The 22,314-nt window shown below is 33.7% G+C and overlaps 1 protein-coding gene across 12 annotated transcripts in view; it reads left to right on the forward strand.

Annotated features, from left to right (window-relative positions):
• Nucleotides 1-22,314, forward strand: part of LOC120419748 (potassium voltage-gated channel subfamily H member 6-like) — a 232,904-nt gene that overhangs the window by 179,740 nt on the left and 30,850 nt on the right. For 11 of the 12 annotated variants that reach the window (XM_039582553.2, XM_039582558.2, XM_039582554.2 and 8 more), the window contains 4 exons: nt 6,384-6,565; nt 10,018-10,038; nt 18,304-18,458; nt 20,677-20,800. In XM_039582553.2, the coding sequence (XP_039438487.1) occupies nt 6,384-6,565; nt 10,018-10,038; nt 18,304-18,458; nt 20,677-20,800 (482 nt within the window). The remainder of the gene's footprint in view (nt 1-6,383; nt 6,566-10,017; nt 10,039-18,303; nt 18,459-20,676; nt 20,801-22,314) is intronic. The other variant, XM_039582556.2, reaches the window with a different exon arrangement.

Here is a 22,314-nt window from a genome sequence, read left to right on the forward strand (position 1 = left end):
TTTAGAAGCGAGCCAAGTGAAATGTGCAAATTTAATCTTTCATTAGGGGGATTATCGGGCTTTGGGCGGCAAAATCTACGAGCTGAACGCTAAACGATGGCAAATGAAAACGGATTTGGTTAGATGTTGAAACGATTATGGCTTCCCTCTGCAGAGCAAGACGGTGACGGTAGAGCTCGGATTTATTATTCATGTTTATTTGCCTTTTAAAAATAAATTTAGGGACACCACTAGCCAAGATTGAGAATTCATTTCGAGGTGCAAATGCTTCTGAGAAGGAACATTTATGGAGCAAAAAAGGATTAATCCTTTCTGACCGCAAATTAGGCTGATGTTGTTTGTGCTTAAATATGTTTCCAAGGAAAGCACCGCAAATTATGTTATGCTTGCCAAGATATTCTGACCAGATCATCAAAGCGATTGGAGCAGATCATAAAAGAATTTAAATTAAATCAGATATCGATGCTGTTGTGCTCTTTTGTTCTATCAAAATAGTGATATCAAGAAAATTACAACATAGTTTTTTAAATATTAATTTGATGACAATCATCATACCAACATCATCAATAGTGGCGGAATTGTATGCTTCATAAAAGTTTATTTGTCACCAAAAATCATCAAAACTTGTTTTTGGATTATATGAATTTAGTGAACTGGCCACAGTCGCAAAATTTCTATGTAGCAACCATGTTCTACTGCAGACTGTGAGTTTGAAAATGGTTAAACGAAAGAGATTAAAACTGCACTTCAACAAGTGTAATTTTATAAAATTGGACGTTATAGCATTGCAAGTCCGATTTTCATAACTTGCCTTTTTACTTTAATAACACGGAGAAAAAAGAGTTCCCAAAATCGATACGATTTTGAAAAACGTACCATGAAATTTGAACACTTTGTTCGTGGTTCCCATTTTCATGAACGCTTGTTCACGATTTTGGGAACTCTTTTTTCTTCGTGAATACAATAATATCTACTTTTTGTATAGAGGTTATACTCTTCAGCAAGCAAGTATCAAGGAAGATGAAAGCTGTAATGCAGGGGTGCCCAACCTTTTGGCCCTGCGGGCCAGGTCTGCTTTTTCTGAACCAGTGGCGGGCCGGAACTAGTGTTTGATAAATGTTGGAAGTAATTTATTTTATTATATTATTTTTATCAGGTTTCTTTTAACTCTTTCAGGCTTGATGGGTCATATATGACCCAAATATCAAAATTTCCAAAACTGGCCTGTAATTTTCGTATGGTCATAAGAATCATTTTCCCATCATTAACTTCTTGATTTTAAGAAAGAAATACTAAGATAACTTTCAAAATGTGTTTTTTATCAATAACTTTAAAAAACATTCAAATCTAGTTGGTCGTTGCAAGTTTTTTTAAAGCCTAATTTCCTCAACACAACAACATATTCAAAAAAAAGCAAATTAATGAGGCATGCTAAAATTTATTGAAACTTTACAAAAAAAACTATTTTGCATTATTGTGCACCTTTATGAAAATATTTTACCAAATGTTTTAAAACAAATTTAAACACAAACAACATTTAAAAAGTGTCAAAAAATATATACAGCCATTCCACGTCAAAAAGGAAGTCTCCAAATCAAAAGTTCTCCGATTTGCCTCAAATTTGGAGTGGGGGTTCCTTGGCCCAAAGAATTAGACCCATATTTTTTGTTTGGTGATTAGGGTGGTCCTATCCGAAATAGGGTGGTCCAAAAAATGGCATTTTTCGTCGATTTTCGCAAAAACCACATTTTTCAAAAAATCATATCTCCGGAACTGCTGAAACAATTTTAGAGCGCCACAATTCAAAAGAAAGGTTATTAGTTCGGCTTTTAAAAAAAACTATGTTGAGGTCCAAAAAAACAAAATGAATATTTGAAAAGGTCCTATGAACATTTCATTTGCCGTTTTCAAGGTCTCGGGACCAAAGAGCCCATGTCTGAAAATATTTTTCCCTGATTCCTTGTAATATTTTACATAACATATCAAAAAATTGCGGATATCCATTAACACGTTTCGGAGATATGATTTTTTTAACATAAAAACTGGGTTTTTCGACGCGCCGCGCGCAAAAATGGGAAAATGACGAAAACGGGTAAAAATCAACTTTTTTCACTAAAACTGCGATAACTTGAAAATTTCAGCGATGACCTATACATGTCTGGGTACCAAAAGTTGCGTCTTTCAATTATGAAAATTTTGGTACCCAGATATGTTATTTAAAATATTACAAGGAATCAGGGAAAAATATTTTCAGACATGGGCTCTTTGGTCCCGAGACCTTGAAAACGGCAATGAAATTTTCATAGAACCTTTTCAAATATTCATCTTGTTTTTTTGGACCTCAACATATTTTTCTTTAAAAGTCGAACTAATAATAACCTTTCTTTTGAATTGTGGCGCTCTAAAATTGGTTCAGCCGTTCCGGAGATATGATTTTTTGAAAAATTTGGTTTTTGCGAAAATCGACGAAAAATGTCATTTTTTGGACCACCCTATTTCGGATAGGACCACCCTAATCGCCAAACAAAAAAAATACGGGTCTAATTATTTGGGCCAAGGAACCCCCACTCCAAATTTGAGCCAAATCGGAGCACTTTTGATTTGGAGACTTCCTGTTTGACGTGGAATGGTATATATTGAATAGTTTTCAATTCATTATTCCTCAAATTTCTTACAACTATTGAAGTTTATGAAAATTTCTTGAATCATTTTGAGAAAAAAAATCATATTTTCAAGGTATTTTAGTGGTCTATATTTTCAGTATGGTTAATTTGCTTACTCATTTATTTAAAAAAAAATTGATTATATTCCTCTAAAAATAATAGAATAAATTTGAAGTAAATGCAGCAAAAACTGTAAGATATTTAAATTTAGTTCAATAATTGTTGTCGAAATGCATCTATTCTTTGTTGTAAATAAAATCCAAGTTCACTGGTAGAAAAGCTTCGAATTTGACATTAAAATTCTCAACAAATGATGAGTAGTTTAATGGCCAAGGTGAAATTCAATCAAAATATCAAAATTCGTTCATAAGTCAATTTCCCGAGATTTTTTTTTAATTTATTGAAAATTGATCTAAACCTGGTTTAAATAATAAGTTTGAGGGTCAATCAATAGCTTGACTGCGTGTAAAAAATCATACATGCAGTTTTTTTGTGATTATTTGATATGTAGTTTGAATTGTACCAAAGTTTTAATTGTAATTGTTATTTGGTTGTTGAGATACAATTTTTTTTTATAAAATAAATGAAAATCATGCAGAAATAATGTTCTGCATGACTCATAACTTTTCAAGATCAAGTTCAAGTGGAAAAAAAAGTTTAAAAAGTTAACTTTTTCTTGGAAATCGAACTTTTGGTGATTTTATAGTGAAACACTTTTTTTTATTTTTTTCAATATTTGGAGCGAGTTTTTGAAATGCATTCTTTGGGAAACTTTTCTGTTACAAAGAAGTGTTTTATTTTGTTTTCATGATGCATGTACATGATTTTCAGCTTCGGTTAAAATAATTTTCGTAGTCCAAAATGTATTTTTTTTAAATAGTCATCCCTCATATTCGGAACAGTTTACAGATCTGCCAATGTTCAACAAATAATAGAAAATCGATAATTGAACATAATGTATGCTTTCCTTCATGTGAAAGCTTTTCTTGTGAACTTCCGATTGATGTATAGACCGGCTGTACATTTTTACGTTTTATTTCAAGTTTTTAAGGAAAAACATTGGCCCTTGAAATCCACAAATTTAGCACTTTTTTGTCTTACGATGTAAAAAAACTTTTTTTTCTCTCCAGGAGTACATATTTTTTACAAAAAAATGACTTCACACTCTGAAACCAATAAAATTCAAGCTTAGTGATGTTTTAAACATGGTCTGATAACTTTTTTGTGAAAATATCAATTAAATTCAGGTGTTCCACAATTGTGGGAGGCACAATAACATCCCACAATTATGGAACAGGCAATTTGGAGGCAGTGTTTTGCTGCTCTGAATAAAATAGTCTTAAAATGAGGTTTTTTTGTTCGAAAAGTACTATTTTTACTAGTGATATAGCAAGAGAATATCCAAATAAAGGTCCCAAAGATAGCAGGGACGACATAAAAGTTGCATTTTGCATCCTACCGACAAATTACCACAACATGTGGGATGACTGTACAGACTTTCAATTACTCATATTCAACTTAGCACCAGTTGTCCATATAATTTTTACTTTAAACTATTTATTTATTTTTTAAAATAATTATAACCTGTTAAATTTATAACATCATTATGATCAAATTACATGATAACCCAATAAGTTGAAAAATTCGTTCTTGCTGTTTTTTAGGAAAGGGTTAACTTTTTAAATGATATTACACCAGTTGTTTTCCAAAAAGGTTACCAAAAATTTACTAGTGTATTTTCATTATATAAAGTCGATTTTTCTGTTGCCCACAAAGTTTCTTGTCAAGGTGTAGTTAAAATATTCTCAATTTCTAAGACCTTCAAAACTGGAATAGATTTTCAAGAAAATTTATGCTCGCGCTCAAATTTTATGAATTCCAGAAAAGTTTACAAATTTCGGGACGGAAAATTGGACGTTCTTTATAAAAAAAATCCCTGCAAAATGAGAATTTCAAAAATACCCTTATCGTGAACCACCCTAATTTTCAATCAATCCAATAGTTTTCCATTGGGAACAATTCTTTTGAAGATATCAGAGCTCAAGAACGACTCCGGTTTTCAAAATTGTATGGATTTTTTTGCCAACGTTTCAATCGAACTGAATCTTACCGAAAAATAAGAAAATAAAATTCTCCAAAAAAAGTCAAATTTTTGCTTCGCATGGATTGGGGGATTGGTGGTTTTAAGACTGGAGTTGTATTGTTAATTTGATTTTGGATAACCGCATTGGATTTTCTTGAAATAATTCATTGGTGTCGAACTGTCAAAATTTGATGTAACTTTCTACTACAGTTTTTTTTGTGATCAATGTGGTGGACGCTTTGGTAGATTTTTGACTGATCGAACGATTTTAAGAAAATCCACCGCGGTTAACCAAAAACAAATCTGGAGTTTTTTTTTTTTTTTGAAAAGATCCTATAAACCAAATTTTCATTTTTTGCTTTTTGGGTGTTTTTGAATACCCCTAACTCAAGGCGGTTCTAAAAACAACCAAAAATCAAAAATCGAAAATTTGGTTTATTGGACCTTTTCAAAAAAAAACTCCAGAAATTTACAATACTACATACTTGGATATCTAGTGCTGTGTCTAATTCAAAAAGGCCAATTCAATTAAACTTGAACCAGCTTCTCACCACCATTACAGCCATCTTTGGCCGACCACGCACCAAAGATAAGTAAGGGGATTTGGAAGACGGAAAGGGTTGATGCTCCGATTTTTTAAAGAGGATAAGAAAAAATCTCCACGGTAAATACGTTTTGCTTAGAGTAGGACGGCTTTTGGGAAGGTATAAGGTCTAGGTCTAGGTTTCATTGAAATCATGGAGAAAAGAATTATATGCCAAATTAAACTCAGAACAACTACTGCATTCGTTATTCTGAGTCGATCGTTTAGTTACAATGTGATATAGCTATTTTTATAAGCTCAACATTTATTAACTTTACCTGCTATACCCACTTTTTGATTTATTCCCTGACCTAGAGTTGATTTTGCTACCATTATCCCATTTAACTATCGCAATTTCCCATCAAACAAACTACTTGCCAAACTCACATTTCTTCCAACTAACTTGTTTGATCACCTCGAAACACTTCACCCAAATATAATCCATACAATTTATTTCCTGATGAAAGCGCTACCGTACCCAGCTCACAAAAAGGAAAAAAAAGAAACGAAGAACCCTCTCTCCATACACTTTCATTGCTCCAGTTTTATTGAACCATATGCAACGTTATTCCATAAACAGCTTTTTATGGCACACTTTCAGGAGGGGGTCCCGTTTTCACCGGTGCAGGGGGTTGCTCCCCCCAGACACTCCTCCTCCGTCCATATTCTAAGCGGTTCCAAACGACTCATAAACCGTTTTTTGTTCTGTTGTGGATGCTTTTTCGCTTTTCTTCCGTAAATCGACTTTATCGGTTGACAGGAAGGAAACTCATTTGAGGGGGGGTTCCTTTGATGTAAGGTATTTCCTTTCTGTTTTGTGAAAAAAATGATGAATTGCGCCAGGGTTTTTTAACTTGTTTCAGTGCGGATTTGAATCACCAAATTTCGCTACTACCAAAAAACTAAGGTTGCGTTAAATGTGAAAATTTTGTATAGCTCCGAATGACACTTCCACAAACACGTTCAACTTTTTGTTCATCATATTTGGATGTCTAAATTAAAAAAGTTTCCGTGATCCAAACTAACTCTCTTTCTCTCTTCGCTCTTTTCACAGTTGATGTAACATTTGTCATAGATATATTAATTAATTTTCGGACGACGTTCGTCAACGGCCAGGACGAGGTGGTGTCCCACCCGGGCCGCATCGCGGTGCATTATCTGAGCGGTTGGTTCCTGATCGACCTGGTGGCGGCCATCCCGTTCGACCTGCTGCTGGTCGGAAGTGATACGGACGAGGTAATGTGTGCAGATTTGGTTTTTTTTTCGTGTATTGTGGTTTTGGATTGTGTTTCCTTAACAAGCTTGTTTGCTACTAAATGCTGGCCGGGGGTTGCGGTAGAACTAACTGCGAGATATTTTTTAAGTTTGATTTTCAGACATTTTTAGTAGTTTTTATTTCACGGCGATTGTTTTAAACCCTAGCATTTAAGTTAAATATTTAGTTGCCCACAATTTAGTCCAACCACCAAATAGTTTCACACCTAGACGCATTACAGCCATGGAAAGTAAATAACAGATCTAAACGAATTAAGCCTACTACCATCCAATTGAGAGAATTTTTAACAGTTCAGATTTGTCGAAAAATATTCAGCGTGTAAATCCAGCTAACATTTCTCCTAATAACGTTGGATTTACCAGGCAACACATCCATTGGTCATCTCCAAAAAAATTCAACACGTCTTTTCCCCAAAAATTATGCCCAAAATTGGTTTCAGAGACAAATTAATTGAAATAATTGTGGGATTTCGGATGCGCCTATAAGTGTGCCCATCTGCAGTCATTTCCCAGATTTTGTTGCGTTATTAAATTTAGTTTATTTAAATAAAATGCAATTTTCCTCGTTTTCACGAAAAAAGGTTTTTTATTATTAGTTTTTTTTTTAGAATGAAATTTTGTCCTGAATTTTCTGAATGTCAAATCTAAAATTATAGGAGCTGTCCATACGATAATGCCAGAAAAATATTCGGAATTTGATTAAAATAAAATTAATTTCCCTACAAATAAAAAATATTTTTGAGTTAAAACTAAAACAATAGAAATTAACAAAAAAAAACTTTTTTAGTAATTTAACTTATCTAGCCCTGATTTTTCAGTTCAATCCATATGTCAGAAACTATTACACAGTAAAAAAATCATGGTGATATAACATCTGGTAAGATGTACATTGTTATGTCAGAAAAGTTTTGTCACTTTTTTAATCTAAATTGGGTCCTAAAATCAAGCTTGAATATGTGATTTTATTGTTTACAACGATAAAGCTTATTTTTTCTAAACAAAATAATCCTTTATACGACCGCAAAGAATTTTAAATGGATTTTTAAATCGATTCTTAAAAAATTAACTGCGCAAATCTCCTTGACAAAAAAGGTCATACTTGACAGCTCGTTCCAAGGAGACCATAGTTGATCTATCGAAAAAATGTTGTCTTGTCAATTTTTTATGCATAAAACTGGAAAAAGGTAATCAGAAATTGTTTTAAATCCTTTTTTTACCGTTGTACTTAAAAATTTACATTTACATAGGGTCCTAAGAGGTAAAATTACATTATAAAAGAGGTAATTTTACACCTTCCAAACACAATTTTTAACTGCAAATTAAATTTTTAATGAAAATTACGATTTTTATTTAAAAAAAATATTGTTTGATTGCTGTTTATAAAAAAACACAAAGGGCTAAAATTCCAAGAAGACCATAGTTGATCCATCAAAAAAAATGTTTTCTTGTATTTTTTTTTTTTTGCATTAAAATGAAAAAAGGTAATCAGATTTTTTTTAATCCTTGTTTTAGCCGTTGCGCTTAAAAATTCTTAAAGGGCTTTAGGACCCTATTGAGGTAAAATTACATCATAAAAGAGGTAATAATATTATTACACCTTCCAAACTTGCACAATTTTGAAATTCAAATTAGATTTTTCATGATAATTACGATTTTTATTTTAAAAAAATATTGTTTGATTCCTGTTAATAAAAACACGAAGAGCTAATATTTAGCAAAAAACACATCGATCAAAATTCCAAATCAATCAAATAAATCAAAAAAATATTAAAAGGATTTATTATAGTTTTTAATTTTCTTCTTCTTTTAGTATGGATAGCTCCAAAAATTTGTTGAATACTTGTATGAGTAAAAATATTGATGCAAAATGGCTAAATTTCATAAATTTCAATTTGTGAAAACGTTGGAAAATGCTCTTTAAAACATCATTTGTTTAATTTTAGTGTTTTTTATAATTTAAGTTAAAAAATGGTTCAGTAGTTTTGAGGTGAAATCAATCAAATAGAAAATCGTGACATTTTAACCTCCTTCAAGTTTTCACTCTCTGAAACGAACTTGAATAGACTGCACGTCCACTGAACTATAAACCCCAAAACTGACCAGCGCAACTCCAAGTGTTTGTCCTTCTCATTTGTGACTACTTGTGTGTACCATGTAGTGGCCTCTCCCGTTCTCTGTCTGACAACCTCTATGTTGTTTGTGCTTGTGTTTACTTTTTTTTTTTTTTTTTTTGATCGATTCTTCGCTCCCTCCTATAAACTTCAATTGATTCGCATTTTTCTTTTAATTGTTTTTATTTATTTATTTTACTTTCATTTTCTTCGTTGTTGCGCGCTATGTGAAAGCTTTTAGTGAAGGAATTGTTAGTTCAATTAATGTTGAAAGAATAACCATCTGTTTACGTCCAAATAAAAAAGAGATGGAAATTTTACAAAAGTTTGCTGTTCGATTTTCAACTTTTGAAATTTTTTAATTTAGTTACTCAATCCATCAAGATTTGATAATAATTCTATAGTTTGATAACATTTTTAACAGATTAAATAGTCGCAATGAATATTTTGATTTTGAATCATAATGCGATTTTTTAAAGTCAGCTTTTGATTCTCGAGAAAAGAAAAACGTCTGTTTGCGGCACATTCCGTAACAAAATATCAATAAGCTCGATCCTATTTTTTTTACATTTTTTTCCTTTCTATGAAATCGATTTGTATTTGCTCAAAGATAATTTCCCTTGAAATTCAATTCATCGTCAAATGAAAATAAAATCCGCAAAGACCTGCCAAAAGCAGTGAGCCAGCAGCAAATAATTTCAAAGAGTTCAAACGAATCGTGCAATATCAATTTCCTATGTGTGTTTTTTTTTTCAACTCCTTTCCTGGCATGGGAATGTGTTGTCTCTATCCTTTCAAGCAAGAGTTCATTCCAGCATAGTTGAACTCTTCACCTTAAAGTGGGGGGCCAGTGAGTTTAAAGAGCAAATGGCATCCCAACATCCTGGGGAATTTCTACACCCACCTCCTCCCTTTTTCTTAAATCGCTGTACATCTTTGTAAGTTTTCTGCTGGATACAGAAATCCTGCCAGGACGGACGATTTTCTCTATCACACCGTATTTTTGCTAGAAAATGTTTCCTTTCACTTTAATATGTGTTTGGTGGGAAAGCAAACATGTGTACAAAACCGCTGAGCTTTCCATCGAAACCCCCTTTTTCTTTTCCCCGTTGGTCGCTTGAGGGTTAACTCCCTGTTTTAGCTGTACTCTACCATTTCTACTTCCCTCTACTCTTAGTTTCTCTTGTTTGCTTTTTTTTGTATTTTTACTATCCCGAAAATCTTTAAATCTACCACCTAAGTCTTACTCTCTGTGACTCTGTGAGCCTAGTAAATGACACCAAGTTTCTATATATTTCACAGCTTGGCTTGGACAAAGATGAGGTATTATCCCTTACGATTCGTATTTCTTCAACCAGCCTTCCCCAACTGCTCTCCGACTACCACCACTTTGCCATATGTATAAAGATACATCAAACCGAGTAATGTCCCCATATAAAACAAACCCAGAGGAAAAAGTTACAACTACTAACTGCTACAAACATAAGGAACCAATCTTTTATCCCACCACTTTTTTCCACACCACCGGTTTTTCATAATGAACTTTGTTTTTAATTTTCTTCAATATCGTCACGTTCCGATCAACTCTTATTATCTTCATTCTTTCCTTTCTTTTATTTTTCTTTTGGCGCCAAACTAAGAACACTCAATTTAATTAAACCATATTCCAAAGAAACACTGTTTAAGCTAGCCATCATTGTGCTCCCTTTAGGGTACTAACATTGTGATATCTTTATACCTTTTTTTGGTTCGAGTACAACTAGGATCTGTACAAGCTTAAACATAAATATACAGCTATATTTTTCCTATATATGAAACCGAGTACCACCAATTTCCGTTGAGCTTTGTTTCTTCCTCTCTGTCCAACATTGTTTGGTATGACTTTGTTGCAGCTGTTGCTTCTGCTTTCCCGTTAAGCTTTGAGCGAAAATATTAACATAAATATACCTACTTATGCATATTATACTTATCCTTATGCCCACTCTCACATATATCTTTTTTTACAACTTACCCACTGCCACAAACTTGCTATTTAATAACGACCGGAAATGTGAAAAAGGCAGCTCGCTATCTCCCTCACTCTCTATCTCTTTCTCTTCTTCTATGTGTGTGTAAATGCCTTGTCTACCTGTAAATATTCACCAGACTGCTGTTCATCCCAGTTGCCGATGCTTGACATGAAAATCAAATGTTAACTAGAGGTTACCATTCTGGTTTAAGACAGTTTAGAAAACAAAAATGTCAAGAAATCTATGAACCGCGATCTATGCCCAGATTTGATGACTGTCTTTGTATGTGCCAAAATTCATCTGGATAAGCTTACTTTTTTTTAATTTTTTAATTATGATTGATTTATGTACCACCCTCACAATTGTTTCATCTTTCTAGCATTACCTACATTTTCACTCCACACACAACAAACACACAAAACATCCGTAATCAGATTAGTGTTAGTCCCTTAGAATTTTTAAGTTATTCAAAAACGTTTCAAAGTAGGAAACCCATAAATGAAATGTGCAAGCTGAATGTGAAAATGTTTGAAAAAAATTAGGCTTTGAATGATATTTATTGTTTTGAGGATTCATGAATATCACAGACAAACGGATAAAACTCTGCATGAACATTTGTTATTAGCTCCATCTGTGGGACATTTTTCGAAATAGAAATTTAGATTCTTTATAAAAATCAGAACTCATGCGTTGAAAATGTCATTAATGTAAAAGCAGCAACGACACAGTTTCATTGCAAAAATTCGATTTTTTGTGTAAAAAATTGCTAAAATTTAAGGAAATGAGAACCATAAATTTCTGGTTAGCCTTCCCGGTGCTTCAGGACTCAATGAAATAATTCAGTGAAATGTTTCACATAGTTGGTATACTCATAATTTTATTTTATTCATTTGTTTTGGCATTAACTACAGCTTCCAAACAAATTATAAATAAAAGTTAATGTTAGAAATCATCAAATAACACAGTTTTGAAAATTATTATGCCAACATATCCCAAAATAATTGATAAAACAAGATGAGGTGTTCAGGTTTCGAAGCGTCCGGGAATTCGAATTATGGCTTTATTCATGCAAAAAGCATTTAAAAATAATTTAACACATTCATAAACTTATAGGGTTATTAAATATAGTTGTTTTCAATTACCTGCTTTTTTAAAGAATAAAAAAACTTTTTTGTTAGAACCGGTTATTTAAAAAATGGTCAAGTTTAAAAAAAATCAAATACCAACAGATTTTTTAATAGGATTATTCCCAAAGCACTGGTTATTTTGAAAAAAATGCAACGCCTAACAGATATGAAAAACCTCGCCATTTAAATAGAAAAAAAGAACTCATACAAAAACCAAAGTCCTTTTTTTGGATAGCAATTCATTTTTAAAGAACAAAAGTAATGTTGAAATAAATGTAACAAATCCCAGGAATAAATGAAATCATCATCAAAACAGTTCAAAGAACTGGTCATACTTGAAGGAATGTACAAAAACACATTATTTAAGGGTACACAGCAACCAAGGAAGTTGTTGTCTTCTTATTCTAAAATTGTTGAACTTACTGATTCAATCCTGAAATAATTTGATTATGAAAATTTACTAATTTTGTTGTAAATTTTTATGGAAATAGTAGCTTGATGAATAAAAAATATATTGATAGTTCCCGTAATTTTGAAGATAATAAAATGTATATAACAAAAATCTGGGTGCAAAAGCTCTGGCTGATTTTTAAAAAACTGTCATGTTTGAAACGAGCTCAAAAATCATCAGATTTTTTAAAACGAATTATTTTCAACGAACAGTTTATTATCCAAATATTGCACCAAAAAAACTCCCAGAAATCAATAAAATCATCTTTAAAATTGTCCAAAGATCTGGCCATATTTGAAAAAATGCAAAAACTACTTTTTTGCAATTCCGTCCTGAAAATATTGACTTTTTCTGTCATTCTTGAACGACAAACTAGCCTACTTTTCTGTACCAAAAATAACAGAATCGAATAGCAACACTTTTCAAAATAAATGCTGAAAAGTTGAACTTTTCAGCACTTGTTTCGAAAAGTAACGCTTTTCAACATTTTTTAATTTAAACGATTTATACATGAAAATTTGACATAAAATTTCACTCAGTGTGTGTTTTTTAGAATTGCAAAAAATGTTGTATGGAACTCGTTGCAAAACTTGATTTTTTCAGCACTCTTCGTATTTATCCAACTCGGTGAACCTCGTTGGATAAATGTACGACTCGTGCTGAAAAAATCCTCTTTTTGCAACTTGTTGCATAAACTACTATTAGCCACCAAAAATAACAGTCCTGAAAAGATCATTATAGCACTCATTGCAGTGTGACTGTCAAAAGTTTTGAAAATTTCATCCACTTTCTGAAAATATTGTTTTCTCTAAAGTTGTCAAAATCCTTTAAATGAAGTTATGCAATTTATTTAAATTCAAATCCAATCGAGTGTACAAACTTGTCTCTTGTTCGTTTATGTTGTTAGTAATAGTATATTTTTTCTGTCTTCTAAGAATTACTTTTTGTCATAAACCTTAAACAAACTCATTCAGCTTGCAAAACTCTCGCTATGAAACACACAAAAAACACAAAAACGCACACACACATACACTTTCATTCACGCCAACGCACGCACACGTACACCAAAGTGGAGCCATGAAAATAAAAGTTAAATCACGTCGTTTGATTATTTTACCTCAAAGCGCTGAGTGTTTTTCTTTCCACTTATTTTGGCGTGTTTTGATTTTCTCTTATACGTTCGACGCCGCAAAACCGTTCCAAAATCGAACCCGAATGCGAAATCGAAATTGAGCCACTCTCACTGAAATAAAAAAAAACTTTGGAAAAAAAAATAATCCCACCCGCGCCACAACAAAACATTTCCACAGTTTTTCCCACGTTTTTGTTTTGATTTTATTTGTTTTCGTTTTTTGACCTAATCGAGCCTAAAAAAAGGAAGGGACCGGCGAAATGCTTTTCGTAAAGGGCAATTCTGAACCTTCACCAAACACGCAACAAGAAAACATTTCAATTGGCAAAAATAATTGAAAATCTCTGGCATCCATTTCAGCCATAGTCCAAACAGACTGGAGCCGCATTGTTAAACTAATAATTGTGATGCATTTTTTGAAACATTTCAAAGAACCAATCCAGTGGTATACCGACTTGAGTTGTATTGTTGAACTTATAATTTTGATGATTTTTTTAAACGTTTCATCGGTAAGACCTCTATTCCATGTCAGTAAAAAGTTTCGCGGGGAATGACACTTTTTCGCCAAACGTCAGCCTGACATGTGCCACTAAATTTGTGCGATGAAATGTTTCCAGAAAATCCACCAAAGTTGTAAGTTTATCAAAGTACTTTTGTTAATTTGATTCGGTTAACCGCGGTGGTATTTGAAAACTTACCGATGAAATGTTTCAAAAACTAATTAAATGATCTGAGTTGTATTGTTAATTTGAATTTGGTTAATCGCGGTGGATTTTCTTAAAATAATTCGAACTGTCAAAAATTTACCAACACAAAAAACTGTGGTATAAAACTATCCACCGCGATCTACTGCAATCAATTTTTGACAGTTCGACGCCATCGAATTATTTCAAGAAAATCTACCGTGGTTAACCTAAAGAAAATTGACAATACAACTCTGTTTTACAATACGGCTTGAGTTTTCTTTTCTTCGATGGATGATGAATGATTGTGAAATATTTCATCAGGGAATATTGACAGTTCACGTTGATTATTAAAACTAAAACAAAATTGCATACATCATTTATCATCTGCCGATGGAAGAAAAAATATTAAAAGGCGTGTTAATAATCTTTCTATACATTTTAAAACTGGAAAAAGCAGTAAAAATTGGCCTTTGAAATGTTTAAAAAAAAACACAAGAAAAATCTATCATTGACAACACACTTCGGTTGTGTAAGAAAAGTTACCAACCGTTAACAATTTCGGCAAATTATCGCTCATTTTACATCACAGCAGTGCAATACACCCCCACATCTTGCTAGCGGCTTCGTCTTCCTTTCCTTTTGAAAACAAAAATCACCCAAATTGTTCTTAGAACCGAGCGTTGTTTTTCGTCCACCAACCTTCCACACAACAACACACAAAGTATCGCCCACGTGTTACACACGAAACCACCAAAGTTTTTGTTTTTTTTTGTCGGTATATTTTATTTTTTGTTTGTTTTTCCGAGTAATGAATTTTCCACCCTAAAAACATGGGTCAATGTTTTGAGAGTGGATGTTTAGGATGGCAGCGCAGCCCGGTCAACATAAGATGAGTATTTTTTCCTCTATTATTTTGGTTTTATCCATATCTGTTGTAGCACCTATCGATATTTTTATGTGCGAAAACAGTAGCTGATGACACCACACCTACACAGACACTAACATTTTCAGTGTGTTTTGATAAATATGCAAACTATAACACTTTTTCCATTCTAAAATTTCAAAATAAAATAATACTAAAAGCTAAGATATTTTCAAACTTTTCACTTACAATTTCGGTTCAGAACTTAGAAAACTGATTCAATTGGTAATTTTATTCCAATGAAATATTTCAAACCTTTTGTTTTCCTTTCTCTACCAAATTTGAGTAGTGATTGGTGAAACATTTCATCAGTCAACTTTGATGACCCATGTCGGTCAAACTCTCAACTAATGAAACATTTCATCAATCACTCGCCATCAATCAGATTTCTAAGTTTCAACCAGAAAAATGCTAGCCTAATTTAAGTGTAACAAATTTTCCACGACCCAACGAGGACAAAGCGCACTCCAAATACATTTATTCAACCAGCAAACCACGCCAAAATGCTTCAAGCAGCAGCAAATCTTGCCAGAAGAACCCACGACATGCCCAACCCAACTTTAGGGCCTGACATCGAACCGACACCGCTGACACACCAGGCGCCCTCAATTCGATCCAAGTGAGGTGCAAATATTGGTTGCAACATTTCCGTTTAATCTATACGCTTGCAAACACTATTTGCCCTGCAGCCCGGAGCTACTCATAAATTAGATTTTTAAAAGCAATAAAAAAAACATTAAAAAAGGCGAAAAAAAGAGAAAAAAAAACCACCAAAATGGGGCGCCCTAATTTATGACTGGCCCCCCCCACCTGACAGGGGTGGGCACGCCGTGTGGCGTCTTCTGGCAAGATGGATGACCCTTAACCTTAACCAGTACCACATTCTTGAAGTACCGAAGATCCTCTCGAGAGCAGCACACCCCTTACCAACTAGATACCCCGTCGTCGTCGTCGCTAGCACGCGAGTGCGTGTGCGGGTGACTTTTACTCCGAAACAAACAAACAACCAACAAAGTTACACAGTCCACACAATGTACACAACTTTCTTGTTGACCCCCCCTCTCTCACAGTTACACACACAACATTTATTCCCCAGAGTGACAGTTGAAAAAGAAATGTATTTTTTAACTTATTTTTTTCTTTCTTTAATTTGATTTCAAGTGACATTCGTAACAAGAATTACTCAGCAAAAATCGAAGTAGGCATCCCTTTTTCCACTATTGATGAGGGATGGATGTAATATTTCATCAGCCGATTTTGACAGCACGTGTCAAATTTGACATCTGTCGTAAGGTAGATAAGCCGCATCATACTGTCAACACTATAGCCGTATTATGAGGCATACATTTTTTGTGGGTGTTTTGGAAACATTTCATCGCACAAATTTGATGGCACATGTTAGGCTGACGAACTTTTCACCGACATGGCATGGTAAATCTTACCGATTGAACGTTTAAAGAAAACCCACTAGCATTGTAGGTTTAACAAAATGGCTCATTTGTGATAGCTGGCTAATGAAACATTTCCATGTTTCACAAACTGCCTAAGAATGAAAAGGAAATGTTTCAATTTAACAATTTTGCAGTTTTCATTGTTCCAACAGACAGTTCTGACCAACGATGTAGTTCAATCGTTTTTTGTGAAGCGACCATATTGTGCCAAGACTCGGTCCAAACATTTGCTATCAAAATTTACTGATGAAACATTTCACCTAAACTTATGCGTTGAAGTCATACGACTTATGTTATTGGTATTGATATTTCAATGGAAGGCAAAAAAAATAGAACATGATGATCACAATATCGAAAAAATTTGAATTGATTTTATATTATGAACTACATGTTTATAAAATCATAAAATGTTTTATTTTTCAAATAAAAAGACGTTCCTGAAATTAAAAAAAAAGCAAAATTGATATAAAATGCAATTTTTAAGCATAATTATTTGATATCAAAGTTGTAAGTAAAACAAGATTTAAGAAATTTTCATCAGCGTTTTGCGAATAATTTATGAAATGTTATATTAGTCAATTTTGAGAGCATATTTCGGTTCAATATCTGTCACATCAAGTTGAAATGTGTGAAAAAATTTATCGATATGCTTTTTCAAAGCTAGGTGAAGAAACATTTCATCCAACATTATCAACCACCGAAGAAAGGAAATCGATTTTCATCTTGGTTTAAGCCGTTTTTCTATCTTCAAGAGATGGTAGATGATGGATGAAATGTTACATCGCTAGATTTGACATACCATAGTGGTTTAGTTATGGACGCGATTTGAATGTTTAGTGACAGTTATTTAACGGAAATGTCAAAATTTCTTTGTGAAATATTTCACACATTCTTCAAACGTTGAGGGTGGAAAGGCAAGTTCTTCCATAAAACCAAAGTTTTCATGGATTATGTGCAACAAAGCTTGAATAATCTTCGTAGACTCCTTCAACTTGCCTCCCTTATAATAAGAGAAGTAATCTGACACAACTTTTGCATCACCTGTCACATTTCCGCCTTCTGTCATTAGTAATGCTCCGAACAGTTGGAAAGGCCAACTTTTGCTCAACGTTTTTTCACGAGTACACTTGAGTTGGTCTCTTTTTTAATCATTTTCGCAGCAAGAGGAAAAGTTAAAACTTTTCACTTTGACTCCTTTTTTCCTTTGGGAGTCAGGTGGAGAGTTTATGTGCATGACAAAAACTAGTCTGCCAACACGTCAAGTGTTGGGTTAAATTAATTTAGCTAACGCTAGTTAGAAAACAGAGCTCAGTGGTAAAAAGTCTCTTTTAATTTGTGCCAACAATTTAGGTTTAATTAAATTCTTAGCAGCCAGACTTTGGTGTTCACTTTATATTTCATCTTTTATGTTTTACAGTGCATTTTTCATTTTGGTTGACATAACCTGGTTAGCACGTTTATAATTTTCCTCATTATCGCTCAATGCTCAGAAGACTGACTTTAGCTAAAAGTCCCTCTTGAATGTGTTAGGGTAGTGTTGTATCCATAGCGAACCTCAAACTGATCGAGCATCGTGCTCCTATCGTAATTCTCTCTTACACTCTATTGTTCTCTCCTGCCTTGTTTGAATACTCTGTTAATAACTCTCTCTCACTAACACTTACACAGAAAACAGTAACTCTCTCCCGAAATTCCTCTCCCTGGTTTCTCCGAACGATACCTCCCTCCCTCTCTCTTTATCTGTCTCTCTCACTCACACACTTGCGGCGAAACCATGTTTTTTCTTTTCTCTCTTCTCTCTCCTTTACAGACAACGACTCTAATTGGTTTATTGAAAACGGCACGTCTATTGCGTCTAGTGCGAGTAGCACGAAAGATCGACCGCTATTCGGAATATGGCGCTGCTGTTTTAGTATTACTGATGGCTACCTTTGCACTAATCGCTCACTGGCTGGCTTGTATTTGGTACGCATCCTCCTTTTGAAAACAAAAAAAAAACTGTGTCCTCTAGCTCATGAAAAAAAAAACAAACGAATGAAAATGCAAAACAAACAATAGACACTGTGTGAAACAAAAAAAACGATTGATAAAAAACACCACACTCACACACCAACCATGAAACGAAACAGCAAACTCACACTCACACAACTTTAGTTTTCACAATTTGATTTCGAGCATCTTGACAAACATTTGAAAAGGGCGTAAACGATGAACGCGCGTCAAACTTTTGTCAATGGCAGTAAAAAAACAATTATTTTTTCGTTCAACCGTAGAGGCAGAGATTTATTTGTCCCCTTTCACCCCACCTTGCCGCGCCATCGACAGTACATTTCGTCATGAGCTTTGTTTACTTTCAGCAAATCCTCCCTCCCTTTTTCCGTTCCAACGCAGCAGCACTTGACGGTGATCGCCTTTAATGGGGCTCTAAAATCCGCAGTAAACGTCAGTTTCCATAGAGACGTTGTATATTTGAGTGAAAAGTAACATGCGTCTCCATCAAACTGAAAAAAACATGTTTTACACTAATCAATCTGTGGATCTTAGAACCAACATTAAAGGACACTTTCGCAGTGTTTTCGTACTAAAAAGGCTTGTTGTTTCCATCGGTAAAAAGGCTTTTTCCATTCTTAAAAAAATAACTAAAAACATCAAACATAAGCATAAAATGTCACCTCAATAAAAGCAACAACATTACAAATAAAATTGCGACACAACTGAAGCTGCTTTCAACAAGTGTGAAACCAACTGTCAGTTCAACATTGAAAAATCAAATTTAAACATTTCACAAAAAAAAATACCAAATTTCGCGTCACGAAGTCGAGCGACTAATTCGAACGGTGCGTCATCCGGTACGACTGAAAGGCAATAACAAACTGAATGTAATCAAACGCGAGCGTCATATTCTCAGCGTGATGGTTGCACAGGTGTGGTTTCTGAAAGAAAAGCTTTCGAAAAATAGGTAACAAGTGCAAGTATGCAACCCACGTAGCGGCTTACTAGAGGCACACCGTAATTTTTTTTTATAGCTGCTTGATTATGAGATTAGCTGAACAAATAGTTGAATTTTATTTTTTTATTTTTAGATTTAAAACATAGATTTTTTTATTCAATTTATTCATTTACCAAAGTCACTGGAAAATCTACAGGAGAAAATATGTTTAATATCCCTGTCAAGTAATCATATGCAAATATCAAAATGTCAACAAATAATGACTTGTTTATCTAGTAACTTAATAATTTCATTGAAAATTAAAAACGGATCCGTTTACCTAAATTTATTAATCCGATGAAATGTTTCATAAAAATTACCAAATTGAAATATTTCATCAGTCTTTTTCTACAGCAAAGCATTTTTGTTAAACTGACCGTTTGGATAGATTTTATTATAGAAACATTTCATCTTACAAAATAAGCGACTTATGTCATGCTGACATCTAGCAATTTTTTGCCGACATTGAATGTGAAACTTATCGCTGAAATGTTTCAAAATAATCCTCCAAAACTTTCAATCTTGTAATACTGCTCAAATATCACACTGAAGACGTTTTCCTTTCTTCAGCGGTTGACAATTGATGGGTGAAATGTTTCAGCAGTCTGCGGTGTTAAAATTTGTTGATAAATGTTACTTAAAATTTCATATTAACAATTCGCGTATATACAAATATGTTTTGCAAATCATAAATTTGAGCCAACATTTGGAGGACCAAGATATAAAATTGCATCCCTAGAGCTGAATCAAGTCATTATTTGTAATCCAGTTGCCACATTTCTCATGGCAACACTACAACCCTACTGGAGAATGATAATTAATCAACCATAATTGAGCCGATTTAATTCATTCCCTCTTTCTATCTAGGTTAAAGCCTGCAACCGTAAGTCAAACAATACATAAACTTTTTCACTACGAACAAATATCTCATTTTATTTAGCTTCTGGCTCAGGCTTTATAATAAAGCGCCGGCAAACTTCTCCAATACCAACAAAAACCTACAACATTGCCTCACAAAAATCTCTGCCTCTACGCCATTTTAAACAGTTTTATACGGCCAACTTTTTTTAACCTCACTCGTGACCACCTGCAACACCGGCGGACTAGCCCAGAGATTTATACTAATACGTCGCTTTTTTTCTACATTTTCCCCTCCGCACCATTAACCTTCCATATAAAAAAAAATGAAAACAGGTACGCGATAGGGAACGCCGAGCGGCCCATGATGAAGAACAAAATCGGCTGGCTGGACGCACTGGCGGACGCCACCCAGGAGTACTACTACGCCAACAACACCGGCGGTGGTCCGTCGATTAAGGTAGGAATTTATGGTCCCAAGCGCTTGCCCCCTCTGACTCCTCCGTCAGGCTAATGGGGAGGGCTAATGGTGGTTGCGAGGACCATAATCACGACGGTGGAAGGTTGTCACCTTTAATAATGGGTTACGTGTGGCGTGTTATCTTGATTCGGAATGGATTTCAGAATGGTCTTCAACGTAGATTCATAAGTTGTGTGGAATTGAAATTCGAAAAGTAGGCGTGGAATGTTGTGAAATATTTCACAATAATTTCTTGTCAATTTAATTGATAGAATCGAAAAATTAAAAAAAATAGGTGATTTTTTATTAAAAATCTGATCCAACCATTTTGGCAGCACTGCCGTTTTACGAAAATGTGCCGTAAGGGCAATAAGACCGAACTAGAACTATTGATTTTCACCATTGTTGCATGTGAAAACCAACGAATGAAATGTTTGATCATTATCAGATTAACAATACAGACTTTTTTGGAAACATTTCATAGCACAAATTTAATGGCACATGTCAGACTGACAATAGGCTTAACAAAGTCGATTTTCGTTTTTATCGAACATTTCACTGACATGGCATGGGAAAGGCGAGTAAAATGCTCAAACTGGCAACACTGTATACAATTTTCATAAAAGCTGTTACTTATATGGTAATGTAGGTCCTCACTGTCTCCCTTCTGTCTCACATATTAAACATGTGTAAAAAGGCCCAAAAATAGTATTTTTTGGTAATACCAAATGCAAGAAATGATTTTTTTTTTTAATTAAAAAAAATAATTTGATAAAAAAAATTACTTTGAATTTCGGACGCATATTCGCAGAGTTTTCCTCTCTTAATAAATTGTCGCTCTTTTTGTGATAAAAAGATACAAACAAAATAATTAAATTCATTCTGAAATAATTCAGCTAAAACTTGTTTCTTCTTTTACAACCACTAGATCATTTTGTACATTTTTGGGTCCTTCTAGACAATTGAAGAGCTAGTCAAAATGAACATTTTTATTCTTGGAAAACGAATTTTGGTCAATTCTATCAAAAGTTATGGGAAAAAAACGATTTAAAAATGCTCATTTTCAAATTGAGATAAAAAAAGTTAAAGAAAAAAGACCTCCGAGATATTTTCAGCAAATGTTTCTTAAAATGTGTACTTTTAGATGCTTCTAAGAGCGAGGTCAAACTCCACCACCTTTTCAAAATATTCACATTTCAAAATGGCGTAATTTTCGTAGTATTTTGGCTATAACTTTCGTTTAAAAAGTCCGATTTCCGCTCTCTTGGAAGATAAATATGTGTTTTGATAAGCTCTACAAATGTCAAGGAAACACCATCTCACTACGACATACACAGAAAAAAAAGTGTGAATTTACTCGACACGGAAAAGATGAATCACATGTAAACTCAGTTGATGTAAACTTGAGATTTGATGTAAACAGTTGAATCACACGTAAAATCATGTTTTTACGTATAATTTGTTGCAAATTTACATCAAATTCTATTTAAATTTAAATGTTTAATGACGTGCAA

This window comes from Culex pipiens, chromosome 3, assembly GCF_016801865.2.
Source record: "Culex pipiens pallens isolate TS chromosome 3, TS_CPP_V2, whole genome shotgun sequence".
NCBI lineage: Eukaryota > Metazoa > Arthropoda > Insecta > Diptera > Culicidae > Culex > Culex pipiens.